The following is a 26,489-nucleotide window of genomic DNA, read 5'->3' on the forward strand; positions in this document are numbered from 1 at the left end:
AGGGGTTCTGGGCCAGGTGGCCACATGTTTATCTTTCAACTCTGGGCATTCACGATTCTGTGACCCTGAGTTCACACTGAAGAATAAAGAGGAAATATCCCTAATGTGACAGAAACATCAGAGCATAGAAACAAAAGTTACCGATATATACAACCACTGCTTTGTAGATTTTTCTGGACTTTTCCCACTCAGCCATCTGGTCAGGTTACCAAAATTCTCACCTTGATTACTTAAAAGGACAAACTGGAGAGTGAGCATCAGTCCCTTGAGCTTCCCTTAACCCTGCCCTTCCTTGTACCTCTCCCCTCTGAACTCTAAGACCCAACCACCAGTTGATCTTCTCAAACTGCATCTGTGACGACACCAAACCTGCATTCCCCCTTATGTCACTGTGCTTCCCATCTGACTCTGAGCCTTTGTTCCCTCAGATCTCAAAAGTGGTGAGGGACTGGAGTCATTCTCACCCAATGCCAGGTGGGAGTGGCAGCTTCCCATCAGCCAACATTCCACCCAATAAGCCATGTGTGTGTGTGTGTGTGTGTGTGTGTGTGTGTGTGTGTGTGTGTGTGTTGTATTTTATCTGCCTCTGGTTATTGCAAGAAGATAGAGAAATCCATAGGGACCCCTCCTGCCTCAAGTGGAGCTATAAATTCCAAAACCAAGGATTGAGGTGGAAGGGAGGACAGCAATTTCCCGTGAGCCCACCCATTATGAGTGATAACTCAGAGCCCCAGTCTGCTCTTACAGTTGAAGCAAAGGAGACACACTTTTGGGGCACAGGTAGCTTGAACCTGAATTTGCTCCACAAGGAGTATAACCTTTTCTCACAAGAATCTGATTACCACCTAGGCCCTGGTAGTAATCTCACTGTCCTTCAAATATGGAAACAGAGTTGAAAGAAGCCAGAGCATTCTAAAGAAACTTCATTCTAAAGTGACTTCTGAAAAAGCCTTCAAGGCCTAAAGAGATTGTCTAGTTTAAAGAGCTCCAAGTGCTATTGGTAGTGTGCTTAGTATTTGCTGGGACCTCTTAGGTACAAGGTTCCACTGTGTCCTTGTGTTCTTCTGCTTCCTAGGAGAGTGGACTACCTCACCCTACATGTACCATGTGTGTAACATGTGTGGCTGAGAGATGCTGTGCTGCACCATGGTTCTATTTAGCTCATGAACCCTGTGTGACTTTCCTGGATGGCTTCTTCATGGGTGACATCTTCTCTTTCCAGATTGGTGGCCCATCATTGTTTATTAGCAGCCTCTCCATGTTGTGTCTGAGCTAACCAGGATGGATGTTCAAAAGGCAAGACTGAGCTCACTACAAAAAGTTCAGGAGCCCTTCGAAGAGGCCAGAGCAAGAGTACAAAGGACGAGCATCTACGATGGAGCTAAGAGACGGGGCAGGCAGGGGAAAAGAAAGAGAGAGGCTTAGATGTGGTCAGCAGCCTGTCGTGTAAGCTTGGAATGGCTCTGCTCTCTACAGGCTCCCAACCTGTCCCTGGAATGTGGGGGCACCGGGGTGCCTCCCACCCCTTCTGTTTGCCTTTCATCCTGCTTGATCAAGATGTGTCTTTGGGAGTTTCAAGCACCTGGTGTTGGAAGGGAACTTTGACGTCAGCAGGAGAGTTTGTCTACTCAGGTGGAGCTAATGTCCTTGGTATGAGGTATGGTTCTAATCCTAGGGAGGACGATACCTTCCTCCCCTAAGTGTATGCTGGGAGCAGTATGTGAGTGCGGGTTGATGACCCATCATACTAAAGCCAAACAAAACATGTTTTGATACCTCCCCCACAAGTTTAGCCCATCAGACCCATGGCTTCATGGGACTTTCGAGCGCCAGCCCCCCTAATATATAGACCTCAGGGTATATTTTGGCCGCAACGGTTAGGTCATGTCCCTCTTAAACTGAGAGGACCCTGGTAAGCTACCAGAAGACCCTGATCAACAAGAGTTAGGGGGAAAGCTCTGAAATTTTCCACAGAAAGACCACATTTAGTATTAGGCTGTGCAAATTTTCCATCGAGACACTGATGGCAAGCACTAGTCCCCAGCCTGTGTCCTGCCTGTTGGGGAATTAAGTGCACTTACTGAGCTTGGAAGGTAAATTGCCCCCCAGGGAGAAAACACTTAGGTAATTGCTTAAAGACAAATACTGAAGCTAGAATTCTAATGAGAGGAGGTAACGCCTGACAGGAAGCAACTAGACAGTTGCCAGGACCAGACCGCCCTTTAAGGAAAGCTGCCTGATTCAGCTGGTGTGGAGACCATGGCAGCTAGAACACATCTTCCCTAGGGCATTTAGGAAGTATCTTTAGTCAAGAAGGCCAGAGTGCAAGAGATCAGCCGAGAGGCGTTTGTCTTTCGTCTTCCTCGGTTGGCAGACCTGTGCCAGGCACAGGTTCAGGGAAAAGAATGCGTGGATTTACAGAAAGTTGTCAAGAGGATGGGCTGGAAGGTGCAGGGCAGTGAGGGGGTTCAGGTTTAGGAGACTTCACGGCACCTGGAGCTGAGGACAAAAGACTTTGGACAGAAGCTTCTGCTGGAGCCTGATGGTCTAAATTCATCCAGCTGTATCTAAGAATCAGAAGCCCAGGTAAGATGCTGGGGCAGAAGCGGACCAAGTAGATGCCAACCTACAGGACCACCTGACTTTGCAAAAGGAAGCCCTACTTTCTTCCACTAAGCTGTGTCTAGGAAAGGTAGTCATAGGATGGGAAATCTATTAAGCATTCTAGCACAAAAAAAATTTAGTTCTTGGAAGCTTAACGCTGAAAAGGCTGTTAAATCTTTATAGATCAAACCTCTTGTTTTATAGATGTAGAAACCGCGGCTAGTCCGGAGACTTACCCAAGTGATAAGTGAACATTGGCCAAACTTCAGGTGTGTGAATTAGCAACCTGAGATGGCCTATCTTAGTCACCTTGTGATAGAGCCAGGGAAACTAATCAGCTAGTAGATCCCCTTTCCCTGCTCTCCTGACCACTGGGTGAGCCGTGTGCTTCTTGTTATCCATTTCACAACTTTTCAAACCTTATAGCTCTGACATCATAGGGTCTCCAGGGAAGCGCTTGGTTGAGATGAGCCTCTGGGATGAAACCTCTGGCTAATGAGGCAGCGTCTAATACCTTCCTCTGGGGAATCATCACCTACTGTTTCCAGAGACCAGTTACCTGCTCCAGGCTTGCCCTACCTCTTTATGTCCTGTTCTCTTTGGTAAACATGCCAATAGAACTGGGTCATCCTATTCTGGGTGTGTCTACACATCCCAGATCCTCGGCAACCTTCCCTCCATGCCCTCATATATACCAATTATGATATCATAGACTTATTGCACACAGTTACAGAAAGGAGTATTTCCAGATGCCATACCATAAGGAGTGGTATTCCAGGCTATTGAAGCTATCTGATTGAAACATGGGCAGCCTCATAAAATTGTGATTTTTTTGCCCCAAGACCAAAGCATCAGGGTAAAAGTATATATCAGATTAGAATTGAGATAAAAGTGTGTGTGTGCACATGCATGCAAATGTACATGTATGTACATGTATGCTCACATTGATATTGGGTGACAATTATTCTATATTTACAGAAGCAGGGTCTCTCACTGAGCCTAGGAATCATCAATTTTAGCCAGCTTACCCTGGCTCCCTGTCTCTGCCTCCCAGGTTTGCTGGAATTACAGGCTTCCCACACAAGCCTAGCTTCATGCTGTACCGTAAGCACTTTATCCACTGGGACAGCTTCCCAGTACCAACACAAAAGTTTTAGTTCATGGTTTCAAAAGTTTTAAGACATAATGGGTAAATTCTCAGAGAAAGAGAATTGTGCCCCTGAAAGAGAATGGAGTACTTTAAAATCAGGTAAGAAAATGACCAGGACATTTGTGTGGGGTCACATTTGAGTAGATAAGAATTTGGCAACTCACTGTCTTGGTAAACAGTAAATTTTATGACTCCATTTGTCCTTCCTGGGTCTCTTAATTTGAGATGAGGTGCCAGGGGCCACTGGGAATTAGACTATCATTGTTTTTATATTACTTACAGTCCACTAGGTCAAGCTCTAAGCAGTTAGAATCTGATCTTGAGAGTAAAGAATTTTTAGTTTTACTGGGGGTGAGCTTACTTTTGACCTTTTATTTCTACATTTGCCCTAGCAGATCAACAAGGTCGAATCATTGACAAAGGAAAAAGATCTCCTTTTGCTTGGAACTGTTTGGGAGCTGAGAAAGATCAGGGGGGGATCCCCGGCTGACATTGCAGTGTTCTGCCACAGATTCATAGGAGCATATGACATAAAAGGTTTGGGTCTTGTTTTGAAAGGGGTGGTGTCACAGAAAGTTGAAGTCTAGACTGTAACATCGTTTGGAGGTCAAGAGGCTTCCAGTGATAGAAGGTGGGTATCAATGTAAATGGCAATGGCTGCTATCCCAGACACAGTATTGTCTGGTGCTTGATGACCTATAACCCGGAAGATGCCAACTGTGCCAGAATGTGAAGGAAAGAGGGGTGGACGGCACAGAGTAGAATTAAGACAACAGGGAAAAGGCTATGGACGTTATAAAAGAAGAACAAAAACTACAGTGCTTAAAAGCGTCTCCGTGGAATGATTTGAGGGAGAGGGATAGGACATTTAATAGTAATGATGAGCGTGGTAAGGATCCCTGTGCCCAACGGAGGCCAGTGATGTTGGGGTAAAAGGTAAAGGTAGGAGTTACAGTTCAAGTCATGAGCTAGGTCAGTTAATACGTTGGGGTCTGGAGGTATCTGAAGGTTTCACCTGCAGCTGGATACAAAGAGGATGGAGGCCCCCAGGTGGCTCGCAGGAATAGGTGGTTCGAGCTGGGGGTGAGGGGACATTCTTTACTCTGGGTGGTTGTATCAACAACGACAACAGGCCTTATAACTTGGCAACAGTTGAGGACCTTAGGAGGACATGATAGGGTGAGGTTCAGGCAGCTTCAGTGACCTTTTATCCTGTGGGGAAGGTGGGAAGATAGACTCAGTCTCCCAAGTTAGTGTGACGAGGTGACCCTGAAAGCATGCTTGAGGTGATGCTTGTCTCGGATTGTGGCAACAGCAGTGATTGTCTTGGTGACATTAACACAATGAGAGAGGGCCCTGCCATAAAGTCGAGATTCCCAGAAGATGGAGGGCATCAGGTTGCATAAAAACAATACTTAATTTTGAGAGCCTCACTCATTCCTAATGACATTGGAAATGAAAGACAGGCCAACCTGCAGGGACCAAGGGAACCCTGGGTGAAAATGTGGTGCCCTGTGGTTACTGGCTACCTCTGAGGCCCTTTCTATTTTTGTGAGGAGTACTTCATCCTTCCAGTTAAGGTATGCACTAGAACTAGTACATATTTTCATCTCTTGCACCAGGAAGGATGTCAGTGGAATCTGCTTACCAGTCTGCCAGCATAGTCCCCGACACTGGACAGGCTATAAAAGGAGATAGAGTCTGCTGGCTCCTCTGGGATTGCCCTGACAAGTGGGACAAGTTTTGGAAGTAGACTATGTGAAGAATGCCTGTGTCTGTGGAAGCAGGCCTGATTAGAATTCGGAGAGCTTTAATCCTCAAGTGTGTAGTCTGAGAACATTAAGTCCTTTCCATTAAGAGGATTGAGGGAGTAATGGTTTATTTTCTGGGCTCTGTGAACATCCCCCTGGGTTGGCTGTGAAACCCCGATCTAAAGCCTGTTGAGTCTTGTGATATGTTGAAAGAAGGAAAGGTTACTGAGACCCAGGCTTGAATGAAAGCTAAGCTTCCTGTTTGGCTTGTTAATCACCTCAGCTTTTACCCAGAGAAGTGTCAAAGTGCTGCTTTTGGTGGACCTTGCAATGTAGTATTCATAATGGCTACCTGAGTTCAAGGTCAGATTTTAGTAGGCCCAAAACGTCAGAGGCATGTTTAATCAGGTATTATCAGCAGTAAGGATATCTTTCTTTCCAGATGGCTGCATGGGCGTGGGTTACATGATAAGAACAGGCCAAATCCATGTCGCTATTCCCTCTGATTTCTGACCCTAAAAACTGCCAGGGTCTTTAAGAACACTGTGACAAGAATGGATGCTAATGGGTACCCAGAAATGGAAGTATTCATAGTTTAAGAGGCACTTGTTGGGTGGTGTAGACATTACCAGTGGTGACTGCAGGGAAGGTCTTCAAGGTTCTAGATGATTCTGGATCATGATGGGACAGGAACTTGGTGTTAGGTTGAAGAGGAATAGAATATTTAGAATCTCAGAAACTTAGAAGAGCCTGAAATAGAGATGGTAGCTCTATCTGGGGAAGGATGGGGCACCTAGGCAGGATCATAAGGAGTAAAAGGAAGATATAAGTTTGTCATACAGACTAAAGGGCGTGTAAGCCAGCTTGGTTGGTGTTAGCCATAAGTACCAGTAAGGAGGATGGAAGACTGTAAAGCCCAACTAGAGACAGTGCTAAGGGCTGAAAATTTAGCCCCAGTATCAGAGAGGAAGTGATGTTTTTTCCTCGTCACACGTAGAGTTATGTAAGGGCTGCCCACAGACCTCGAGAATACAGGAACTTGCACAGCCCCAGAGCCATATATTCCCCAATGGGAGCATGAGTCTCCTTCCTTGTTAGGCTCCTCAGAGTCAAGGAACAGAGCCAGTGTCATTTGTCCTTTGAGTTTGATCCCTCACTAGGGAAAAGACAGACAATCTCACCTTCAACGGGCCTCCACTTAGCAGATGGGACATGGACGTGGGGGAGACCTGTAGCCTGGTAGCCTCAGAGACTCGAGGATAAAATGTCCTGGCTAGACACGACAATAGCAGGAGAGAGTCCTTTGACTGGAGACCGTGTTAGCTTCCTTAGACTAGGTCCAGTCGCTTCTAGGTAGAGCCCTGAGATTTCCCGACATGGGCAGGGAGGATTACTGCCACTGAGTGCACCTGCCTCTTGTCCCCTTCTTTTTCCACTTTGACTGTTTTGGCCAAAGGTTTCCTCCCAATTATTAAAGAACTTAAGGGCCACATTGTCTAATAAGTAGAGGATGGAGTCTACAACCCATGGTATAGTGTTTAAAGCTTTTAACTCATACTTGGGGAGTCTTGGCTTATAAACCTGTGGCCAGGATAGCTTGGCCCTCTGGACTCTCAGGATTAAAGTTAGTTTATTTTCCTAGAAGTTTCAGTTATTCTGGACTGAAATGGAACAGGGTACTCAGAAGCCCCTTGCGTTGCTTCCCATATCTTATAGTTAACAGCTGTAGTCATAAACCATTCCAGAATGGATATATGGCTCAGCAGGTAATTCACAAGCATGGGAATCTGAGTTCGGAGCCCCAGCACCCATGTAAAAGCCAGTATGGCTGTGCATGCAAGTCACCCCAGTGATGGGAAAAGGAAGGAATACAGATGGGTGACTTGTTGGGGCTTGCTAGCCAACCGACATGCCCCCCACCCCACCCCCCAAAATAGTGAGCTCCAGGTTCAGTGAAAGACCCCTTTTCAATAAGGTAGAGAGTGATATAGAGGGACAGTGATACCCTCCTCTGGCCTCCACACACCCATGCTTATTTCTCTCTCTCACACACAGCCTTTATCACCTTTTTCAACAGGTAGAAAATTATGTGTTTCCATCAGTCCTTTCTCTGTCACCCCCCTCATCAGTGACCCTGTATGACCAGCAGGACTCTGAGTCAGGCACAGTAAGGGAGCCTGGGCAGACTGTATTTGGGTTACAAGCATGAGCCTCAACTGCTTGCTAAAGACAAGATATAGGATCTTTCCTGAACCATGTGGTCAGGATGATAACCCTGCCAGGTTAGCCAAAGGCCTCAGTCAGTGCTCCTTTGGAATTCTCCAACAAAGGTGAACCCTGGCTAAGTGGTCCTAGTTTGGAATGCACTTGGGAGAAGTCAGACATGGAGAAGGGACTATGGACTCAGAGAGTGCCAGAGTTCCCGTAAGCCACAGAGAAAGGTGTTCTCCATGGGAGAGGGCTTGCTTTTAACTTTCCCCATACAAAGTTCCCAAGGGAGTGTGAGTACAACCGCATAGGGTGCTACTGGAGAAAGCTCTCTGGGTGGGAAAGAGAGTGGGAACAGAAAGAAGAGAGAGGTCAGAGGCGCAAAGCAGAAGCAGGTGTTGAACACAGGTGTGGCTGGAGGCAGGGGAAGAGCCAGAGGATGGGCTTGTACCAGAAAGCCTGGCTGTCCACAGGCCTCTCGTGACTACCCATGGGATTCTTGTGGCTGTCCACGGGCCTCTCATGACTACCCATGGGATTCTTGTGGCTATTCATGGACCTCTTATGGCTGTCCATAGGCCTCTCATGACTATCCATGGGACTCCTGTGGCTGTTCACCGGACCCTCATGGCTGTCCACGGGCCTCTCATGACTACCCATGGGATTCTTGTGGCTATTCATGGACCTCTTATGGCTGTCCATAGGCCTCTCATGGCTGTCCACGGGCCTCTCATGACTACCCATGGGATTCTTGTGGCTATTCATGGACCTCTTATGGCTGTCCATAGGCCTCTCATGACTATCCATGGGACTCTTGTGGCTGTCCACCGGACTCTCAGAACATGAAGTCTGGCTGGGAAGGAAGCTGCAGGTGCCAGCACCAGCAGCCACACTGTCTGCTCCCTCCTGCTCTGAGGTGGTAAGTGATAGACACAAAAGAGAGTGTGAGGAGAGAAGATTGAAGGGTCATCACAGTGAGTGTGGACTCACACCAAACGAGCTGCTGCTGTCCCCATATCACACACTGAGAGTGAGGGGGAGTCCCAAAAGGAACTCAGTAGCTCATAGTGTAATGGGTGACAACAATCTGAAGTCTCAGCCCAGAGCCTTTGGCTGTCACTGGAGCACAACTCCCGAGATTTTCAGATGCCCATTGGTCTCTCTGCCAACCACCACAAGCCTCAGAGTGAAAAGAAGCAGGAGAAAGGGATGGAAGAGGCCCCCAGCTGAGTCACCCAAACATCCTGTCAGGAAAGGAAGCCTGGGGCTGGGGGGGGGGTAGTGTTTACCAGACCAGAACCTACTGAAAAGTTTTAACAGAGAGCACATACTGTAGACGGGAACACAGCAGCCAAATTCCGAGAGACAGACTTGCTCCCCTAAGAGACAATGGGGCACTTTAGTGGCAGTTAAAAAAAGTTATTTATGTTGGCCTTTTCTCCTGGGCCATTAGTCTTATGGGTCATATCTGAGTAGATAAGAGGTGGGCAGCTCATTATCTTGTTAGGTAGTAAATTTTATAACCCCATTTGTCCTTCCTGGCCATTTATGGAGAATCTCCGAGAATCATTAGGAGAATGGTGGTAATTGTTTATATAAAATATCACAAGTCCGCTGGGTCCAGCTCATGTAGCTAGAGTCTTATTATTAGACAGTGCAGGATTTTGAATTTTTTCTGCCCTTTATTTTTGGCCTTTTGATCTCTCACTGGGGAAAAAATCACCTGTGAGGCTTAGATATATCTACCTGTGGCCTCTGCTGACTGTCAACACCACATCCTGATGTAACCCTTCTCTCAAGTGTGTACCCTTCCACAATGTTGAAAAGAAAAACAGTTTTACCCTCGAGGAGTAGCAGTAGATGCTTGGGTCACTGTGTTAAGGATCCTAAGGATGTATCTAAACTTATTGGTGAAGGTCTGTGATCAATTAGCTATGTCTTCCATAGATAATAGGGGAAAAGCATGAGAGACAGTGTGTAGAAAGAGCGTATGGAAACATTGCCATAAGAGAAGAACCTACAATGACCCAGGACAGTTTGCTTCCAATGGTGATGTTTATTTGTGTAACTATTTGTTATTCTTTTTGATAGATGAAATAATTTATGCTTTCTTTTAAAAAAGTCACAAGTTGATTAATTCCATGTGAAAGGCTCCAGCTAGCTATAATACTCCTACTATTATTTTATTTTTAATGCATCTCAGGCTGGCCCTAAAATTACAGTCCTCCTGCTTTATCCTTTTGTACCCTGAGATTATAAGCAAACACCACATTGACTCATAGTGGAATTTTATACCTATAGTTGCAACACATGTGAAATATACTTGATAGATATTTTCCAATCTAGCTATAAAACTCCTGCTATAGCCTAAACTCCAAAAGAAGTAACCTAGAATACGAAGTGAAAATGCAATGAGAATCAAAGAATGGATGGAACCATATGACCAAAATAACCCAAGTGGCGTCTTCATGGAAGACGCAGAACACAAATAAGATGAAGGGGAGTGGATAAAACTGAGGCATGGAGGTGGAGGAAGCAGTGAGAAGCCATGAAGAACGAGCGTGTCGTGGCAGAGCCTGTGTTAGAAGGAAAAACTGAGACTGGATAATGACGCTTGCCCTATTATAGAATATGTAGAAAGACGGGGGGAGCTGGGGCATTGAGGTGCTAAGTAGATTATTGAGTAAGAAAATGAATTTTAAAATATTGTTTTAGTTGGAATACAGAATGGATTAGAAGAAGACAGATCAAACCCAGAAAGACTGGCAGTGCTAACACACGCTTCTGAGGGTGCAGACAGGATGGGAAGAGAGTGCAATGTCATTTTGAAGAAGAGTGAGCCAAGAATTACCCATGTTATAGTTGGCCTTTAACTCCCTAATCTCATTTACAAGATTTCATGAGTTTAAATGAGATATCAAGTCACTTATACGCGTCAATATCTTCCCCATGGAGTGAGAGACAAAATTAGGTGAGTCCATTGGCCAACTAATGAGCTGTATGAGGGGGAAAGAGAGAGGTTCAAAGCATCAACTATTAATATGAGTCTAACTTATCTCGTGGTTACAAAGAGGCATACCCCACATTCATAAAAGATGGACCATTGCTCATGTGTGAAGAAGCTGGAATCCCAAATGATGAACTAAATACCACCTCATCCAATCTGTCTTTCAGGCCACTGCCCTGTCCAGCAGTGTTAGGACGATTAAGGAATGTGAAGGGATAAACGGTTAAGGGCATAATGGATTAGAACACCTTTAGTAGGCCATCACATTCAGAAGCAGAGTAGAACTGATAGAGTGAAAATAAAACGCCTGTAGGATGCAAGGATTTGGAAACAAATCTTAAACACATAACACAAGACAGAGCCAGTGCCTACACCTACGTCTGCTAAGAGTTTGGTCACAGGCAAATTTCTGAGCTGCAATTCCCAATCTGTAAAATGAAAGGACCCAACTAAAGAATCTCAGAATTCTAGTTTTTTCTTTTCCAATTCTAACATTTGAGGTCTTGATTGTATCTAGAATAATCTTTGAAAAAATGACTTTAGTTTACACAGTCTCAAAGGAAACAAAGAGCCACACTATACCACCATAGCGACGTTCACACATTGTTGTTCGTTGCTGCGCTGCTCATAATAAGCATGTTGTAAGTATCTATCAACAGAGGAATGGATAAAGAAAATGTGATCTAGATATATAGTCATGATGAAGCAAATACATATAATCATATTAAGAAAATCACATCCATTTCAGAAACACAAATATTACACCTTCTCTCTCATTTGTTCTTAGACTTTATAAGTCCACAAAAATCATATATGTACAGAAAAGAAACTGTCTAGAAAATCAAAGAGGGTTAATGGAAGGTGATGGTGAGAAGGAATACAGTGGGTAGCAGTGTATGGGGAAGAGAATATATTCAAAATGTTGTATGTGTAAAAATACCATTGTATAACCCAGTATAGTAAAAATTTTTAAAATGGGTCAACATTAAGAATGCTTTCTACTCTCCCAGAGGACCTGAGTTTGGTTCCCTGCACTCATGTGAGGTGACTCTCAACTGCCCATAACTCCAGCTCCAGGGTGTCTAGCGCCCTCCTCTGACCTCCATGGCACACACACAGGGAGCACGCACTCACTACACAGAGAAATCATTTTAAAATGGAAAGAACAGTATCATCTCATTTAGCACTCAGAAGGCATCTCCTGCCCACCCCACACACAATACACACACACACACACACACACACACACACACACACACACGGGGGGGGGAGGAAGGGAGAGAAGGAAAGGGGGAGAGAAAATTAGAATTTCTGTCAATGAAAAGTCATAGCACAATGCTCAGCATAGGGAAACATCTGTCCAGATTGTAACCAAAGGGTAGCCAGTAATAGACAAACTCAAGTTGTTTACGGTATGGTCCCTCAGAAACAGCCATTCCAGCATTGCATCTAGGAAAGGGCCTGTAGTGTATTGTCTGTGTCATAAGGGAGCCAGGGAGCTGGGAAAAACAAGTGGTCCACAATGGTGGACAATCAGATGTTCCTCATGAAGGACATTGTGAGCATAAATCCACCTCCAGGAGAAAGTAAAACTGGCTCAAACCTGATGAAGGCAGCTTGTGGAGGCATATACAGACATGGCCACCATGAGCTGATTTTATAGGCATGGGCCATGGTTGGCTGATTTTTTTTTATTTACTTTCTTACTTACATACTTACTTACTTTAATTTCATTTTACATTCCAACCACAGTTCTCCCTCCTACTCCTTCTCCTGTCCCCCCAGCTTCTCCCCCAACCCATCCCCCATACGTTCCTCCTCATGGGTAAGGGCTCCCATGAGGAGCCAACAAAGTCTGGCACATTAAGTTGGGACAGGGCCAAGCCCCTCCACCCGCATTAAGGCTGAGCATGGCATCCCATCAAAAGGAATGAGCTCCAACAAGCTAACTCATGCAGCAGGGATAGATCCTGGTCCTACTGTCAGGGACCCCTCAGATAGTCCAAGCTTCACAACTGCCTTCCACATACATGGGGCCTAGTTCAGTCCCATGGAGGCTCCACAGCTGTTGGTCTAGAGTTCATGAGTTTCCATGTGCTTGATTCAGCTGTCTCTATAGATTTTTCCATCAAGATCTTGACCTCCCTTACTCAGGTATTCCCTCCTCCCTCTCTTTGACTGGATTCCCCGAGGTTGGTCTGGTACTTGGTTGTGGATCTCTGGGTCTGGTTCCATCAATTACTGGATGAAGGTTCTGTGATAATAGTTGGTGAGCTGGTTTTTAAAAAGACGCAGTAGATGAATTTTCCTCTTTGAAAAAAATACCAAATTTTGTTTGAGTTTTTTTTTGGGGGGGTGGCTCCCTCAAAGAAATTTCAATAAGCTAAAAGTTTATTTCACAGGCAAGCTCCTCTACAAAATTTTGCTACCACTGATCATTTTAGTGGTTGACATTTCTCCACATGAGGTGTCTTCAGAGGTATGAGAATTCTGAGGTCACTGCTACTGCCCCAGAAAGAGTTTGGAACCAATAATAAGAGCTAAAACTGTTTCTTCTAAGCCACCAGGAAAAAAGAAGTGTCAATGGAGTTTTGCTTTCTAAAACATGAGATGGTAGCCATCCTTGAGGATCTGGTCCATGCCCATGGAATGGTCCTAGGTAGCCCTTGGAGGAACCCGCATGCCTTGGAATGTTTAATAAAGCTGCCTGGGGGAGGGAAGAGCAGGAGTCCCTAACCCAGTCTGCATACCCACGAGTTACTCACCTGCTGGCAGTGACACACGGGTTACCAAGGACAGAGCTTCCCAGTCACATGCCACAGAACGTTTGCAGGTGTGCTGGTGGGCAATACTCCTCCGCCTCTACACAAACAGGAACATGGTGATCAGAGATCCTGGGCTCAGTCTTTAGTTACTACACCATGACACCTAAGTAATGGGGAAGTCCCCAATGCCAACCTCTGGTCTCTACACACAGGTACATGTGCACACACACACACACATGAATACATACACATCAACACACCAAAAATGTTCCATTTGGTCTAGCCATTTGTTCTTTGTTATGTCACTCAGAAATCAAAACACATGTGATGATCACCCCTCGTTAGTTTATTTAACAACATTCTGAGCACCTGCCATTGACTTACCAGATGTGTGATAGAAGGTGGTGGTGCTGGAGGAAACTGAGTATCTCACCAGCCAAGAACACAGGCTCAGCTAGGTAAGAGTCTGTGCAGGCAGGTGGAAAATTGCAGCTGTTCCCCAGGGAGAAGGGACCACCCTTCCTGGAGCAGAGGAGTCCAGTGCCATCAGCGGGAAGTGTCCTCCCTGAGGACGTGTCTGGTGTGTGAACAGCTACAATGTCTTCCTGAGTGTTTCGTAAGCGGTATCTGATTTTGTTATAGTACAGGAAAGAAGCAATAGATTAGACTGTGAGATATCTGTCCTCACTTACAGGTCGGGTTGAGAAGGTCGGCCCTACAGGGGCTGAATAGTTCTCTCTGGGAGAATTAAATCCTGCAATTAAGGAAAGTGTCAATGAGGTTACAAATGATTTGCAAAATGCCAAGCAGAGAGTAAAGGCTTCTGCATTCCAACCAGTGTTCCTATTCCTTCTTTTCTACTGCACGGATCTCATTTCTACAACAGGGGACACATGTGTTCTCGATGCTCTTGAAGCTCTCGCTATCTGCTCAAGGTATCCTGAAGGTGCTTCCTAGGGGCTGAGAGAAACAGGCTCTCACTTTTGCTCCCAGTGTTTTCACTTTTCAGGCTTCGCCATCGCATCCTTTTCCACCTGTCACACACACTAAGGGCTGTGGGCCACAGGGTGGTCCTTGAGTGTCACCTATGTGAGAGGGGTCCTTCTTACTTTTGCCTTGTTGTGATCCTGCCATCGACTCTAATAGACACAGTAATAGGCAGCCCTGACCCACTTTCCCGGCTCTGCGCCAGTGCAGAGTCTAAGTTATCAACACAAGAACCCAGATCATTATGGGTTCTGCCTGATGGATGAGTCCAGTCTTACTAGGCATCCTTCAGCTAGCCACCCCCAAAACCTCTATCAACATTCTCCTCCATTCCCCTGGCTGACTGTTTAGCCACACACACACACACACACACACACACACACACACACACACACACACACACGAGTATCTTAACAAAAACTTTCCTTTTCGTATTGCTGGTCCCAGATAAATGTTGCCTTGGTTTATTCAACAGATGCATCCTCTTCATATATATGAAAAATAGCAAAGGTCAGTGTTTGGCATTTGTTGGAGCAGATCCAAGCTAAGGGGAAAGCCCCTTTCTTATACCAAGCAAGCTTGTGCTGTGCAATACTAACCAAAGCTTCCAATGAACAGACCTTGGCTGGGCCCAGGAGCCGGCGCTTTCTCAAGCAGCCCACATGATTCAATCCCATCTGTTCCCAAGCTACATCCTGAGAGGTCTTATTCATAAGTCAAGAATATTCTTCCCAAAGTGTGGCGATTGAAGACCGTGTGGTACAGTATAAGGTCTCCTGTAACCAGGAATGTGTTCCAGACATTTGGCCCCTCCTAGATGAGGACTTGCAAGTTTTTAATACACAGATAACTCAAGTAAGAGATCCTATTGAAATGCAGATTCTTGTTCCACCAGTCTGGGGTAAAGCATGAAGTTACAAATCTAACCAGCTCTCGGCTGATGCCAGTGCTGCCCCGAGAGGCACACTGGGTAGCAAGAATCTCTATCAATGGTTCTCAGCCCAAGCAGCCAGATAAGAGTCTAATATGCATCCAGTTTGGGAACTCTTGACTGAGAAGTCCGAGTCATTGGCTGAACTGCAGTGACTAGCCAGTCAGCCTGGTGTCCACCTTGCTGTCTCTAGTTTGTTTAAATGGGTCTCTTGACCCAGATATAACTTCAGTTTCTGTGGAGAAAGATAGTGGACATTGTAAAGGGAGGAACAGGGCCACGAAGCGCTTTGTACAAATTCAAAAGCAGTTTCTCCTCCAGCATCAAGCTGCATCCCTCACTCCTCCGGCATCACGCCTCTCTAGCTTCCCGATGCTCTTCTTCTTGGCTTCGCGGCTTGGCGCTTGCAGATGTGGACCAGGCAGCATACTGACTTGGCTCTTCTTGCCCCTGTCTAGGTATCAGTGGAGAGCAGTCGCACTGTGCAGGCCAGTGGAAGGCAGAGGAGGGCTCCGAGACTGTGCTCCCGACACGGAGGAGCGTGTTTCACATCGAGTGGTCATCCATCCGGAGGAGGAGCAAAGGTGCGTACTGCGTACATTCTCTCCCTCGCACTCAGGTCCCAGCTTCCCTCTCAAAGCAGGCAGCAGTGGCACCTACACAGTGGCAGTGCCCACTACACTGTGGCCCTTTTAACGCGGGTCCGTGGACCAAAGCCACAGCTTTCCTGTTTCCTGATGGAAAAATAATCCAGAACAGGTGATGGGCATGACAAAGGTCTGAGCTCGGCCCTGGAATTACCGACCGTCCATTCCCAAAGATTCCAGTTTAACCCATCACGAGCATGGCCTGGGCCAGCAACTGGTCTTTTAGAGCTTTGCAAGAGATTCAAACTTGACACCAATTCATGAACACTGGTCACGCCACACGGTGCTACTGCCTCTGATCCCAGCACTCAGGAGGCTAAGGCAGGAGGATACCCAGGTGGACTATATACGAGAACCCTCTCAGAACAAAGAACCCGAAATCCACCTGTTCAGGAGGCTGATGAAAAGTTCCCACCACGACAGTGACAGCAGCGGTGAGAGGGCCAAAACAGAGGAGAATGGAGGAGAGGGGTCCTCCGTAAGCCAGAAGGGGACCCCAGAAGGAGGCCAGAGCTGAGCAGAGGAGGATACCAGAAACTTGAACCTAGGCTCTAGCAAATAGCAAGGACCCTGGAGAGACAGAGAGTCGCAGTCAGCTGAGGGAGAGCGAAGCCCCTAGACAGACCGGACCCAGTGCAATCTGACTCCACCCCATCCCCCAGAGAGGAGGCCAAAGCGCTGAGGTTACACACGACCAGCTGGTTATACAGGGGCCCTGCAATGCGTACAGCTGGCCCCTGCCTCTCGCGTCGCATGCCTCCCAGAAGCCTCCTCAGTGCCTGACTGCCTTTCTGTCCAGTCTCTTCCATTCATCCCTACAGTCAGCCGAGTTAGAGCAAGCGGCCTAGAGTGGTTATGGGAAAACCTGCAGGAGAGAGAGAGCCATGAGGATCTTCGAGAGGGCTCCCTGCACATGGGGGCTTAGGGGAGTGCAGCCCTATGCAAAGGGGCCTGAAGTCCCTGGGAGTCCCTGAAGCCTGGCAGGCTGCTCCAGACCCACGCAGAGGCTCAGAGGGTGGCTCAGAGGGAGGACCACACAGGCAAGCCCCAAGTTCAGGGGCGCTTTCTCGGTTTCCTACCACTTTCTCCAAATCTTCCAAAATTAACGCGTTCCCCCTGCTGTAATTTTAAAAAGGCAACATGAGAGAGAAAGATGCCATGCGACAGAGTTAAAGTGGAAGAGGTTTTTATTAGGGAAAGGATCACAAAGGGGGGAAAGGGGAGGGGGAGACAGGTCACCGGGCAGGAGCAGTGGGAGAGAGGAGTGAGAGGGGGGAGAGAGAGAGAGAGGGAGGGAGGGGGAGAGAGAGGGAGAGGGAGGGAGGGAGGGAGAGAGAGAGAGGGAGAGAGAGAGAGAGGGAGAGAGAGAAAGAGAGAGAGAGGGAGAGAGAGAGAGGGAGAGAGAGAGAGAGGGAGGGAGGGAGGGAGAGAGGGAGGGAGGGAGGGAGAGAGGGAGGGAGGGAGGGAGAGAGAGAAAGAGAGAAGGATGGGAGGGGAGCAGGGCCTTTTAAAAGGGAACATAGTGAATGTGCACAGGTGGTGCTCTTAGTGGCTGCAGCTGAGGACATGTCAGAACCCCAAGGACAGGCCAGTGCAGATGCCTGAATACTAGCACCCCTACTTGGTTTCAAACGGCACTGGTGTTTGTAGCCCCTGCTTCTTCACAAGCGGGAACACGATGCCTTTGCTGCATCCCTTCTAGTGCTTAGACATACTAAGGAGAACCGCAGACGGCAAACAGGAAGGCAGAACCCAGCCTGCCGTTCTCACACTTAGCCACGGGAGGGCACCAGAGTACAAGGTCCAAAGCTTCCAAGGGCCTGCCTGATCTTTCCCAAGAGCACTTGACGAAAAAGAAGCCTCCTTAAAAAATGAACCAGCCTAACCATGGAAGATGTTCAGAGTCACATTACAAGAGCGCTGTAGAATTGCAAGGACACAGGGACATTCAAAACCTCCTTGAAGTGACTGCACGGATATCATTTGTCCTGATCCAGCTATTAAAATTCAAATATATATATTTTCCTTATTTTCTGAGTTTAATTAGTGTTTCTTGCCCAAGTGTGGCGTGAGGTCATTTACCATAGGAACAGAAACTTATAAGTGGTTAGATCACAGGGTAAATGTGTGACCACCATTGGGTTAAAAACAGATATCGTGATAGCCAGGCATGGTGGCGCTCACCTTTAATCCCAACACTTGGGGGCAGAAGGAGGTGGATATCTGTGAGTTCAAAGCCAAACTGGTTTTCATAGCAAGATCCAGGTCATCCAGGCTACATAGTGAGACCTCATCTCAAATTAAAAACAAATACCATAATCAAAAGAGGGAATAGGAGAGGGGAATAGTTTTAAATCATCTGTCTGAGGGGAATCATTGCCTCTGAGTTCAAACCCAGATCCTGAGTGGCTTTATGAGGAACAGTCGAAGGACTTCAACATACCAGGTCCTTTCTTTTAAAATGTATTTTTTCCTGGGGCTGGAGATGTGGCTCAGTGATTAAGGTCTGCTTGCCGAGGATCCAGGTCGATTCCCAACACACACACACACACACACACACACACACACACACACACACACACACACGGTGGCTCACCATCTGTAACTATAGTTTCAGGGGATCCAATGCCCTCTTCAGATCCTTGTGGGCACCAAGCACATATATGACACACACATATATTTGCAAGCAAATCATCTGCACACAAAATAAACGAATATTTAAATATTTTTATTCTTTGAGAATTTAACAATGTGTTTCGATCATATTTACCCCGCAACTCCTCTCCCTAACTCCTCACTTTCCGCCCTAATCCCCTAACTGCATGTCCCCTTTTGTCTTTTTCTTTATAAAAAACAATTTGTGTAGCCCATATATTCCTGAGTATGGGGCCAGCTAATGGAATGTGGCTGGCTTACCGGGGACATGGGGGTCTTATAGACTCTTATAGAACACTGACTCTCTTGCTCCTAGATACCTTCAACTGTCCATAGCTCCTCAGCTAGGGTTAGGGGTCCAGACCCCTCTGTGTCAGAATGTTGAGCCTGGTCTTGTTCAAGCAACCACAACTGCTGCTATTTTATGAGTGTTCCGGTCCTGCCATGTCCAGAAGGCTCGTTTCACTCCGATTCTCCCCAACCTCTGACTTTTACAGTCTTCCTGTCCTTTCTTCCTGATGGTCCCCAAGCCTTGGGGGTGTGGTGTCCCACTTGTGGTAGAGAATTCCACTGGGAGTTAGTTTTTCTATGCATTCACCACTGTCCCTTTTTGTGTGCCTAAAAGTCTCCGTGTGACACAGAGATCACAGAAAAGCCACTGTCCCTCGAGCTGCTAATGCACAGGTCCTGCTAAGCAGGGCATCAAGGGCCCACTGGGGCCTCTGCTCCTCCTGTGTTTCTTGTCCTGTTTACACAACAATGTGTGTTTTTACCTGAAAAGAGAACCCCAAATGGGCATGACAGATAAAGGAAAAGAACTCTTTCCATGAAAGTCTGTAGTGTCTTGCTTCCTCTGTAGAAGATACCAAATGGTCTAACCCAAGTTTGGAGAAATGACTGTGTCTGCCCTAATGGCTCTTCCTTTCTTTCCAACTCCAGTGTTTGGAAAAGGTGAACATCAAGAGAGACAAACCAAAGAGCCCCTTCCCTACGCATATCGGAAGCCCACAGTGGAATTGTTTGTGAGTATGGTGACCCCAGGCCAGAGACAGCACCCTTCAGCCCACAGCAGGTGGGAAGTTGTGACCCACCAAGGACTCTCTGATTTAGGCAAATGTCTCTTGAGTTGTGTCTTCAGAAATGTAGTCACATGGATAAATACCTATTTTTCTGTTTGCTTTATGAGCTGTCGTACCTTTTTGTTTGCATTATTTTAAGGAAATAACATTGTGCCAGGGTGGTTATTTTTTCTTTTTTAAGAGTCTTTGTGTAGGCAATGGTGATGCATGCCTTTAATCCCAGTACTTAAGAGGCAGAGACAGGTGGATCTCTGTGAGTTCAAAGCCAGCCTGGTCTACAGAGGGAGTTCCAGGAGAGGCTCCAAAGCTAGAAACCCTGTCTTGAAAAACCAAAAAAAAAGAGTCTTAGTGTATTTAATATCATGCCTTTGTGTCAAAAACTAGATTGCAAAATAGGAAAGTAATTTCCTTTAGAAAGAATGTAAGACAGGGATTTTAAGAAAATCAAGACATGTATGACTAAGCCTGAATTCTACCATTTGCTTTTGGCCCTTGCAACAAGAGCTTTGCATACTTGAGTCCTCATCCACAGAACAAGGGTGAAGAGACCACCTCATTCTACTTCATTGAGGCTGAATATATCAAATAAGACAAGGTATCCAACAAAACAACCTAAAGAGACGGGGAGACGCTTAAACAGCAGTTGAACAAAATCTCAAACGAAAACCTTAGTTTGGTCCTCTAGGAGACTTCAAACGTCACCTGGTGTGAAAATCACAAAAGCTGTGTAAGATTCTTACCTATTTCTGGCCCCTGGACAGGATCTGGACACCATGGAGGAGAGCTCGGAGATAAAGGCAGAAGCCAACACGGCCAGGACTTCCTGGATTCAGAGCTCGATGGTCGCTGGTGGGAAGAGAATCAGCAAAGCCTTGAGCTACATCACAGGAGAGATGAAGGAGTGTGGAGAGGGGCTTAAAGGTACAGCCTGTGACATCAGCCCTTGACAGCCCCCAAAGAGCATGCCTTACCCGCCCCCTGGAAGCATGCTGCGGGTCTTCTCTGTAGACCAGCTGGACACCTCTTGGGGGTTGGGGGGAAGCTCTCAGAGAAACTTCTGCCATTAACTGTAAGGGTGGATAGCTATGTGAGGTCTTGTTACTCGATAGAAGAGTTCTACTGACCCAAATATACCACCTAAACATTGCAGACAAACACTGGAATTCTGAACCCAGTATCTAGACAAATACATACTGGATGGCCTAGGGGAACTGTGTCTACTAGTGCAGGGGTTTCTCTCTAGAAATCTCCACATTGTTTGACTCATGGGTTTCATACCCTCTCTGTGGCAAGAGAATTTTCTGGAAACTTTATGCCACTCTCATGGGGAGCAGAACTAAGTTCAAGGTAGGTACCTGATCCCTGCCATGGGAAAAACAGCCTAAAGACTTGTAGAGACTGCATTGGGCTAGCAATGGCTAGCTACAGCTCTGGGCATTCAAATGCGCCCTTGTGGTCTTGGTTTAGCCTCCTCTATGACTGATGAAAATGCATGCTGGTCCCCTGAAGACCCCACTCTCACTGCCTCCTGAGGGTTAGCCCAGGCCTGGCTTGCTCTGGTAGGCCAGGCCTGACCTGCTCTGAGCATCTGCTGGCTTCCCCTCTGTCATTTCAGACAAATCTCCAGTGTTCCAGTTTCTTGACTGGGTGCTCCGAGGCATGTCCCAGGTGATGTTTGTGAACAACCCTCTCAGCGGCATCCTCATCGTCCTTGGCCTCTTTGTGCAGAATCCCTGGTGGGCCATCTCGGGTTGCCTGGGCACCATTGTGTCCACCTTGACTGCCCTCATCCTGAGCCAGGATAAGTAAGTCCCCAAGGCCCAGTGTTCCAGTGTAAGGCCAGGAGGCCACTCCCTAGGAGGTCCATTGTCTCCTTCCTACCCTCTAGCCCAAACTCCTCAAAACAATGACAGTTGTAAGTAAATGCCATTCTTCTTGATTGGTAGATAGGTTATCTGTGCTCCCTACTTCCAAAAGGGTAGCGTGTTTGAGGGTGGATTGTCAGGACCCAAGTTAGAAAGCTATGACTCTGAAAACAGTTAAAATCACAGGAGGGCCCCCACTCCACCAGCTCATCCCTGTGTCCCCAGGTCAGCCATTGCAGCAGGACTCCATGGCTACAACGGGGTGCTTGTGGGGCTCCTGATGGCCGTGTTCTCAGACAAGGGCAACTATTACTGGTGGCTGCTGCTCCCTGTCATCGTTATGTCCATGACTTGGTAAGTTTGCTTCTAAAGTTCCCGTGTGTGTGTGTGTGTGTGTGTGTGTGTGTGTGTGTGTGTGTGTGTGTGTGTGTGTGTACGCACACTCATGATTTCAGGTGTGTCTGCCTATATGTCCACAGTGGAAGCCAGAGGTTGACTTCAGCTGCCCTCTCTATTATCCTCCAGCTCATTTTCTGAGAAAAGGTTTCTCACTGACCCTGGCCACTGTTGTGATGGGGTTAGCTGACCAGCAAGATTCAGTTAGGCCTGTCTCGGTCCCCAGCACTGGGGTTATAGACACATGCCTCCATGCCCAGGATTTTACATGGGTGCTGGGATTCAAACTCAGGTCCTAATGTTTGCACAGTAAGCAGTTTACCTGCCCAGTCATCTCCCATCCTAATTAACATCGTTTTTAACCAGGGATCTCCGCGGCTATGTGGTCTAGCGCCAAGACAAGTGGCATCTGACAGGTCTGTCATGTTTTTTCCACCAGCCCCATCCTGTCCAGTGCCTTGAACACCATCTTCAGCAAGTGGGACCTCCCAGTCTTCACACTGCCCTTCAACATTGCGGTGACCCTGTACCTGGCAGCCACGGGCCACTACAACCTCTTCTTCCCCACCACGCTGCTGCAGCCTGCAACCGCCACACCCAACATCACCTGGTCAAGTGTCCAAGTCCCTTTGGTAGGTGTCATGAAAGAAAGAAGGACAGCGCTTGGACAAATTCAACGTCAAACTGCATGTACTCGTTTTGCCCATCAGAAACATAAGCGAATGATGGCTGTCCACAATTACACAGTGTGAGCTGTTCTACCCAAGTATCCTGTGAGATCCTATCCTTGTCTTCACAGAACTACATGTTTTGTTTCTGGCCCCACCCTATGGTAACACAGAGGAGGAAACCAGTTCCGAATTAAAAAACCCACCCAGGGTTCTGAAGTGAATTAATGGAGAGCCAAGTCCAGGCTCTGACCTCCTGATACATGGTCTGGGCTCTTTCCTGCTTTCCTTTGTTTGGAAGTCTTTTTGATACTTAAGCCCTGCAAACACACTGAGAGGCATGTTATTCAGAAAAGACAGCATTATGTCAGCCTTATCCTTGGTCATTGTCATGGCCTCAGTTGGTGATTCATTCTCAAGAGTTGTCCTGCTCATGTGGCTTACCCAGTTCCTATCTTCGAGGGGCAAAATTGTTCTACTCAGTGTGCTATGAAAAGATGTTAGAAATCATAAGATAAGGTTCATTCTATTCTCAATTAAAAATATTTCAGACTTTTCTAGAAATGAAATGTTTTTAACAATTCTATATAAATAGTTTAGACCACCCCCCCAAAGATTCATTTAAAAAAAGTCAATTTAGGGCAGTCTTTCTTGAAGAAATAACTTTCTGGACTATGACAAGGATTCATGTGTTAGGTCTTCCAATGAAAACTTGTACTTTGCATTTAAAGAAAAATGAAATGGATGTCAGTAAGAGGGTCTAGAGATCCCAACAACACTGAGTGACCACCAAGGAAACTTCCAGAGGGCACACGTGGGGGCCAGAGGGATGAAACAGCCATGTGACCTTGCCTGTGTGTGTACTCTCAAGCCTGTCCCCTCATTCCGGCAGGCTAAGGCTGAGCCCAATTCAGTAGATCCCAAATTCCAACTGCTCAGCCAGATAGGACAGTGACCACAGACAGACATGTGTGCCTTGGAGGTACAAAGGACCATTGTCCTCCTAATAGCCTTTTGTTGTCTTGTTTTTAAAAAAAAATATGAGTTTTTGTCAGGAATATATTCTATTTCTAACAAATAATAAATACCCTTCTGAAAATTCCTCAGTTTTTCTTAGAAAGAGAAGAAATGCCACACACTGATGTTTCTGAATGAAGGAAACACAACACCCTAACTACTTAATGCTCCAAGAACTCAAAATTGAGAGCCTAGTGCATCTGCTCCCTTCAGCCTTAACCTACTTGAACAGTAATGTCTTCCATGAATCCTGTTGTAAAATGTTAGTGTACACTCAAAAGGCTGAGACAGAAGGATCAAAACTCCAAGGCCAGCCTAAGGAACATAGTCCAAAAAGTGTTAGTGTGGGACTTTGGTGTGGAGGTCTGAGCTGACTGTCTACTTCCATAACAAACACGTGACCCTGTCATTCCACAGCTTCTGAGAGCCATCCCAGTTGGGATCGGCCAAGTGTACGGCTGTGACAACCCCTGGACTGGAGGCATCTTCCTCGTAGCTCTGTTCATATCTTCACCTCTCATCTGCTTGCATGCAGCCATTGGATCCACCATAGGGATGCTGGCAGGTCTGTGTCCTCACTTTCCATGCCATCGTCTTTAATGAGCTGTAGGGATGTTAGTGCCTGGGGCCGGCTTCAAAGAAAATTTGTGATGCGCCTTTAACATCACACCCAGCTAATCCTGGAAGCCTCCTCTTCCCCTTACACCTGTTTTCCGCATTTTTAGGGATAGTACCCTCATGTTCCTGTTGGCAAAAGCTATCCTCAAGAAAGACTCTGAAGTCAGAAGTTTAACCCTCAGCATACATTTAAAGTCTGAGAGAACCTTTTCCAAGAATATTTAAGAGTGACCTCCAATAATGAAAAAGGGGGGCTCTGTTCACAGACAAGGGTTTTTTTAATGTGTGTGATAAAGGACATTCTCTGTACTGCTTAAATCAGAACTCAAGAGTCCTTACTCCAAGGACTCTTCAGCTCATAACAGCTTAGCCACTAGCGTTCCTGTGGTCCTGTCCATTTATTTCCTTTGCATGTGTTTTCAGCGAATAAAACCGAAATTCCTTCTTGTGAATACCTGCCCTTAATTCTGGTAGCTGATTCTGGCTTGAAGATGGGGTGTGTGTCAGGAAGGCAGGTGAGCTCTGTGAGACCCCACACTCAAGACCAACGCTTTTCTTCCTCAGCACTCAGCATTGCCACGCCGTTTGACTCCATCTACTTTGGCCTGTGTGGCTTCAACAGCACTCTTGCCTGCATCGCCATCGGGGGCATGTTCTACGTCATTACCTGGCAGACACACCTGCTGGCCATTGCCTGTGGTAGGTACCACTCACAGTATACCCTCTTGGCCACAGAGAAGACCTGCGTGGATCCCTACAAAGAAAACCACTCGTGGCAGTTCTGCTACTCCCAAAAGATAATAGGGCAATTGTTTGCTTCATAAAAGCTTTTGGTTGACACTGTCGTTTGTGTCTTCAACTATGTTCACTGTGTAGGGCGTAATGCTTGGCCACTTGGAGGCAGGTATTCTTAGGTGATAGTTTTCCATTTTTGCTCAGGGGCTGTCTCCTGGGATTGTGACTCTCCCGACTGGTGATGGAGCTAGGAAGGGAGCTCCCTGATGTTAACCCTTTACATGTAGAACTGGGCAACACACACCATACACAGTGACCAGAGCTAAACATCGGCCATTGACCATACACCCTTCAAATGACCATACACCTCCTGGATGTTTGCTCAACATCACAGGAAGTTAGGATGACTGCCATAACTGGCCAGATTTATATATTCTCAACCTTGAATAACTTTCATGTTCTATGAATGGAAATAAAATAAAACCCCTTTGACCAAAATACTTAAAACAGAGTTTCAATTTCCAAGTATAGCCATGCATACTGGGATGTTACCAAATAAGGTTTTAAAAAGTAAGTTTACAATAAAAAAGTTCCAGAATCTTTTTTTCTGTTATGCAGAAGCTTTCTTTTTTGGTTGTTCTGATTTTATTATTTAAATTAGAAACAATCTTGTTTTATATGGCAATCCCAGTTCCCTCTCCCTCCCTTCCTCCCATGTCCCCCACCAATCCCCTATCCCACCCCCATTCTGCTCCCCAGAGAATGTGAGGCCTCCCATGGGGGATCTTCAAAGTCTGCCATATCATTTAGAGCAGGACCTAGACCCTCCCCCATGTGTCTAGGCTAAGAAAGTATCCCTCTATGTGGAGTGGGCTCCCAAAGTTCATTCATGTACTAGGGATAAATACTAATCCAATACCAGAGGCCCCATAGATTACCCAGGTCTCCAAACTGACATACACATTCAGGGGGTCTGAAACAGTCCTATACTGGTTTCCCAGCTATCAGTATGGGGTCCATGACCTCCCTCTTGTTCAGGTCAGCTGTTTCTGTGGGTTTCTCCAGCATGGTCTTGACCCCTTTGCTCATCACTCCTCCATCTCTGCAACTGGATTCCAGAGTTCAACTCAATGTTTAGCTGTGGGTGTCCACTTCTGCTTCCATCAGCTACTGGATGAAGGCTCTAGGATGGCATATAAGGTAGTCATCAATCTCATTATCGGAGAAGGACATTTAAGGTAACCTCTCCACTATTGTTTAGATTGTTGGTTGGGGTCAAACATGTGATCTCTGGACATTTCCCTAGTGTGGATTGTAGGCTGGTAGTCCTTTGCTCTATGTCTAATAATCCATATATGAGTGAGTACATACCCTGCTTGTCTTTCTGTGATTGGGTTACCTGCCTC

General features: G+C 46.5%; 1 protein-coding gene across 1 annotated transcript in view; it reads left to right on the plus strand.

Annotated features, from left to right (window-relative positions):
* The first annotated feature begins 4,158 nt into the window (after positions 1-4,158).
* The window catches only part of LOC101836039 (urea transporter 2), a 33,818-nt gene continuing 11,487 nt past the window's right edge, over positions 4,159-26,489 (plus strand). Inside the window, exons 1-9 of the mRNA XM_040741558.1 lie at positions 4,159-4,291; positions 15,862-15,987; positions 19,645-19,727; positions 20,546-20,705; positions 21,400-21,589; positions 21,875-22,003; positions 22,485-22,677; positions 24,148-24,295; positions 24,913-25,047. Of these exons, the coding sequence (XP_040597492.1) occupies positions 20,558-20,705; positions 21,400-21,589; positions 21,875-22,003; positions 22,485-22,677; positions 24,148-24,295; positions 24,913-25,047 (943 nt within the window). The 5' untranslated portion in view covers positions 4,159-4,291; positions 15,862-15,987; positions 19,645-19,727; positions 20,546-20,557. The remainder of the gene's footprint in view (positions 4,292-15,861; positions 15,988-19,644; positions 19,728-20,545; positions 20,706-21,399; positions 21,590-21,874; positions 22,004-22,484; positions 22,678-24,147; positions 24,296-24,912; positions 25,048-26,489) is intronic.

Source organism: Mesocricetus auratus, unplaced genomic scaffold, assembly GCF_017639785.1.
Source record: "Mesocricetus auratus isolate SY011 unplaced genomic scaffold, BCM_Maur_2.0 Super-Scaffold_6730, whole genome shotgun sequence".
NCBI lineage: Eukaryota > Metazoa > Chordata > Mammalia > Rodentia > Cricetidae > Mesocricetus > Mesocricetus auratus.